The sequence below is a fragment of the Engystomops pustulosus genome, chromosome 4 (assembly GCF_040894005.1).
Source record: "Engystomops pustulosus chromosome 4, aEngPut4.maternal, whole genome shotgun sequence".
Taxonomy (NCBI): Eukaryota; Metazoa; Chordata; class Amphibia; order Anura; family Leptodactylidae; genus Engystomops; species Engystomops pustulosus.
In genome coordinates, this window is record NC_092414.1 from 223,683,768 (window position 1) to 223,689,664 (window position 5,897).

A 5,897-nucleotide genomic window follows, 5' to 3' on the forward strand; every position below is an offset into this window, starting at 1 on the left:
GGGGGAGAGATCAGTGGCACCAGCCATTGTCTGGGGGGAGGTTAGCGGCATCAGCCATAGTCTGGGGGGAGGTCAGCGGCATCAGCCATAGTCTGGGGGGAGGTCAGCAGCATCAGCCATAGTCTGGGGGGAGGTCTTCGGCATCAGCCATAGTCTGGGTGGAAGGCATCAATGAAAGTCTGGGGTGGAGGTCAGCGGCATCATCCATAGTCTGGGGGGAGGTCAGCAGCATCATCCATAGTCTGGGGGGAGGTCAGTGGCATCAGCCATTGTTTGGGGGGAAATCAGCAGCATGAGCCATTGTCTGGGGGGAGGTCAGCGGCATCAGCTATAGTCGGGGGGGAGGAGGTTAGTGGTATCAGCCATAGTCTGGGGGGAGTTCAGCAGCATCAGCCATAGTCTGGGGGGAGGTCAGCGGCATCAGCCGTAGTTGGGGGGAGGTCAGCGGCATCAGCCATAGTCTGGGGGGAGGTCAGCAGCATCAGCCATAGTATGGGGGGAGGTCAGCAGCATCAGCCATAGTCTGGGGGGAGCAGGCTAGTGGCATCAGCCATAACAACCTACATGTTACAGACATTGCTCTTTACATGAGCACATGAAGCAACGTCCAAGACATGTAGGTCGTTTTTAGGAGATCCGGCTACATGGATATTAAACTGTTATGAACAGACAATAATGTTTCAACGTGACGGTTCCAAGATTCCGAGTGCTGGATCCACTTGTTCTAAAGATCCTGTAATGAGAAAGACATGTCACGAGGTGAAACATCTACCTGAGCTTTATTTGCCATTTAAACCAACTGTTGTTAGAAGACATTTTACTCAGTAGGTTTCTGAAAGCGTCGATGATATCTCTGTTGGCTAGACTGTATATTATGGGATTGAGGAGTGGGGTCACCACGATGTATAACAAGGAGGGGATTTTCTTGGCTGTGATTTTTCGTGGAAACAAATAGATACTCATTGTGGATCCATAATAGATGAAGACCACGGCCAGGTGGGAGCTGCAGGTGGAGAAGGTCTTCTGTTTCCCGGTGTTAGAGTGGATCTTCATTATGGTGATGATTATGTAGATGTATGAGATCAGGATAATAATAGATGGGAAGATGGCAAGTGGTATCATAAAAATCAGACTTTCAGTCTCAATTATGAAAGTGTCTGAGCAGGAAAGTTCTAGTATTGGGTCTCTGTCACAGAAGAAATGGTCAATGATGTTTGGCCCACAGAACTGCAAATGGCTCATAGTTACCGAAGTCACCAAAATTACGACAAAAATGACCAACCAAACAAGTGCAAGCAACCAAAGACAACATGTCGGGTTCATCACCATGTAGTAGTGTAACGGGTTACAGATGGCCTGATACCTGTCATAGGACATCACAGTCAGGAGGAGAGTTTCTAAAACTTCAGAAGCTACAAAAAAGTGATATTGTATCAAGCAGCCGACAAGAGACATAGAACTTCCATCACACAACAGGGTGTGGAGCATGTTGGGTACGATGGTGGTGGTCAGGAGGATATCGGACACGGAGAGTTGTGTGAGGAAGAAGTACATGGGAGAGTGGAGGGATCTGCTGGAGGACACCACCACAATGATCAGGAGGTTCCCACACATGGTCACACAGTAGGTAATCAGGAAAATTAGAAACCAGAAGATACTTAAGCTCTGAAATTCATGAAATCCTAAAAGACGTATCGTACTGATAAGGCTGGAATTAGATTCCATCTCATATCTAAGTAACATTTCAAAAGAATCAACTTTAGAAGAGGTGATGGGTTCTCATACAAAATATTAAGTACATTCCTAAATTTAAAAATAGAGTTTATTCAGATTAAATGTAAATAATTTAAGAGAATTTAAGAATTACTGAACCTTTGAATCAACAACTCCTACTTTTCCTTATCACTGCTCTCAATGCTAAGACTCCCTGAATATGTAGAAGGTGAAACTGCCCTTCCTCATGGTCACGGGTGCCAGAGGTGGCACTCAGAGCCCTTTCTGTGGGCACTCAGGCCATTGTCCAAGGACAGAGTTCACCAAACACTTTTGCCTTCCTGCAGTCCAAGGCAACTTAAGAAATGCTGCTCTCAGTGCTATTTTAAAGCGACACTTTATTGGTTGTTTGGAACTGCGGGGATACTAAGAAGGTGTTGACAAAACTGCATTATCTTTGGAGATCATCCTGCTGGACCCACCATTCTTCCTTCACAGAGAGACCCTGGAGAGAAGCTACAATGATAGTCTGAATTTGAATTTGTCAACTGTATTGGTGGCCTCAGGTGGCCTCAGGTGGCCGATACAATTGAAAGCAGTGGAGGAACAGGTAGCAATAAGTTACTGCTTAAAATGCCATGTTGGCACTTCATGGTAAATAAGTGAATTTTGGTTGTAGTTTGGGCACTCGGGCTATAAAAAGTTCGCCATCACTGGTCTAGAGGACCCCCCCCTCGTACTGGTTATAGGTCTAGGAAGATCTGTAGAATCATCTATTTACCTCCCAGTCATGTATCTGTACTTTGGAGTTAGTCATCAATAGTTAGACCAGACATAATAATCTATATAGACTACACTGTATATTAGAATGTACTTACAGAATATATTTTGGTAGGGTTCACCTTCTGCTAATGGGAAAAGTTGAAGAAATGAATGAGGAATGAGAATCCTTACGGATGTGAAATGAATTAAATGTCCCTTTTGGCATCAAAAATATAACAAACCTTTAAAAAGTTCCAAAAAACTTATTGATGGAATAAATTGAACAAATTGGTGGAGCCCTTCGTGTTACAAGCTGCCGCCTTTTATAGGTTAAGCTGCTGACACGGTATAGAGGCGGCAAGGGGATACAGTAATGAACCCACCTGGGAAATTAGGAAGTGTAAATATATTTCTCTCATAAATTGGTCTGTGTGGGATTCTCATTACTGATATTATTCATCCATTGATACAATAAATCCATTAATACATGAAACAAGCTAATTCTCTCATGGCTTCTAGTATCTTCACACTGATAGTCCGCACCCCTTACTGGTAGGACACATCGTTCATTATCCACTAGTACATACTTCATACATCGATGTGTCATATACTGTATATATCAGTTACTCATTGTTCCGCTGTTACCCCTGATGATAGTTGTCATCATAAGTGATGGAACCAACTCTGCTTTATCACCCTGAGCCCCTGACTAGTCCTCTGTGGCTTCGTAATTACTTTCTAAGGTAACAATTACTAAATTATGAATATCAGACACTTGCTCCTGCTAACATCATTCTAAGGCCTCATGTACATGAATGTATTGGGGCAATGATTTGGGCAAACAAATTGTGGTCAGATTATGGTCACTTAGAGGGCTTTGACACCCAGTCACAATGTTATATGCACACAGTGTCTTACCGCGCCGTAACTGAGTTGGGAGGCTGCGCAACACAATTTAGAGCAAATCCTAAATTTGGGACAATCTACTGTGTGACTGCTCTTCTTCCTGTGGAGAGGGGAAGGGTGAGGAGAGCTTTCTCCTCCTCCCTTCTCCATCTGGCCATGTGCTTCCCCCAGGTCACTGAGAAATAAACTAATAATAATAATCTTTATTTAGAAATTCCAAACGGTTTTGACACAAGAGGTAAAAGAGATATAATGGTCCAGCCATTCTTCATAAGGGAGCAATATAAAATAATTTAAGAAATCAAAATTCTGCTGCTTAAACCATCGATCAGCCGCCATCTTATTTACAAAGTCCAAGGTGACTGCAGGGAAGCCTGGAGATTGTATATAAAGTCAATGTTAATTTCTATACAAATGTAAATTGTTACAAAGTCTACTGCATCAAGTTTTATAATGGTAATTTTAAAATACTCCAGAATGTTATAAAGAGTCATCAGCTTAACAGCAATTAATTGCAAAGTCAATATTTGCCTAGAAAATGAACTTTTTCCCCCAAAACACATTTCCCCTTCATTGCAGGCGCCTTAAAAGGAGCAGCTGCCATGGTGTCAGTGATGTCCCCAGTAACACAGGTGCGGGGGCTGATGGGGACAGCGCTGGGGGACAATGTGTCAGGATTATGTAACAATCACACCACTGGACACTTTATAAGGAGGCTGGTACTCATTGTTTCTCTTCTACTACCCATGGTTATCTCTAAAGAAACATGTACAGTCATCATTGCACTGCACAAAACTGGCCTAACAGGGAAGAGTATCGCAGCTAGAAAGATTTCACCTCAGTCACCGATCTATTACATCATCAAGGAATTCAAGGAGAGAGGTTCCATTGTTACCAAAAAGGCTCCAGGGGCCCAAGAAGGACCAGCAAGTGCCAGTACTGTCTCTTAAAAGTGTTTCAGCTTGGGGATGGGGCTCCCAGCATTGCAGAGCTTGCTCAGGAATGGCAGCAGCAGGTGTGAGGCATCTGCACGCACTGTGAGGCGGAGACTCTTGGAGCAAGGCCTGGTGTCCAGGGGGGCAGCAAAGAAGCCACTTCTCTCCAGAAAAACATCAGGAACAGACGGATATTCTGCAAAAGGTACAGGGAGTAGACGGCTGAGGACTGGGGGAAAGTCATTTTCTCTGATGATTCCCCTTTCCGATTGTTTGGAACATCTGGAAAACAACTTGTTGGGAGAAGACAAGGAGAGCGATACCACCAGTCTTGTCTCATGCCAACTGTAAAGCCTCCTGCAACCATTCATGTGTGGGGCGGCTTCTCCGCCAAGGGAATCGGCTCTCTCATGGTCTTGCCTAAAAACACATCCATGAATAAAGAATGGGAGCAGAATGTCCTCCAAGAGCCACTTCTCCCAACCCTCCAGGAGCAGATGGTGATGAGCAATGCCTTCTCCAGCATGATGGAGCACCTGCCATAAAGCAAAGGGGAGAACTAAATGGCTCAAGGAACAAAACATAGAGATTTTGGGTCCACGGCCTGGAAACTCCCCAGATCTTATCCCATTGAGAACTTGTGGCCAATCATCAAGAGACGGGTGGACAAACAAAAACCAACAAATTGTGTCAAAATGCAGCATTGATTGTGCAGGAATGGACGGCTGTCAGTCAGGATTTGGTGCAGAAGGGGATTGAGAGCTGCCAGGGAGAATTGCAGAGGTCCTGGAGAAGAAGGAGAGGTCCTGCAGATACTGACTCGCTGCAGTAACTCCTTCTCACTGATAAAAAAAGCTTCTGCTCCCCATAATATGATTGCACTATCTCTGTATGTGATAAAAACATCTGACAAACCAGAGAGACACATCATGTGACAAGAGAAGATTTGTGTCATTCTCAAAACTTTAGGCCATGACTGTATCTACTGTTTGCCGGATAACATACGGAAGATAGGACACAGGATGGGTTAGTAAAGACAGGGGTGACATTTCATGCAGTTAGTGATGTGATAGATCTGCCTAAAGAGATGTGTTATAAGAGCAGGTTTGAAGTTTTGGAGGGTGTATATTAGTCTGAGAGTCCGGGGAAGGGAATTCTAGAGAATTGGTGCGTTTGTTAGCACTGATAGGTAGTCAATAGATGTTGCATATCCAAAACACATACTCTGACTGTCAGTCACAAATGTCAGTCTCAAGTGTCAAGTGTGAATTTGCGTAATTTTTGTATGGTCTTTGTTTTATGCCTTTGACTTTATGGTCCAAATGGCACATCCATATTATTTGTCAGGTCAGTATGATCAAGGAGATACCAAATTTGACATCTGCTACATTTTTTATGCTTTTTATGATTCAAAAGAATCTGTCATTCCTCCTGTCTTCCCATACGAAGAGGCATTGACTAGTCCGTTTCTTGGGTCGTGCTTAGTCACTTATGGATGGAGCTCTGCTAAAGCAGTTTCAATATTAGGAATATTTTGTTTTGAGGCTGATGTATCCATATAATGCTCCCACTGTGACCCTC

General features: G+C 43.8%; 1 protein-coding gene across 1 annotated transcript; it reads right to left on the minus strand.

The window, feature by feature from the left end:
- Positions 1-680: 680 nt before the first annotated feature.
- On the minus strand, positions 681-1,614 carry LOC140128791 (olfactory receptor 10A7-like). The gene is made up of 2 exons (XM_072150494.1): positions 801-1,614; positions 681-733 (listed from the first exon to the last, which is right to left on the minus strand). Exons 1-2 carry the CDS (start codon positions 1,612-1,614, stop codon positions 681-683), a joined length of 867 nt encoding a protein of 288 aa, XP_072006595.1.
- Positions 1,615-5,897: the final 4,283 nt, after the last annotated feature.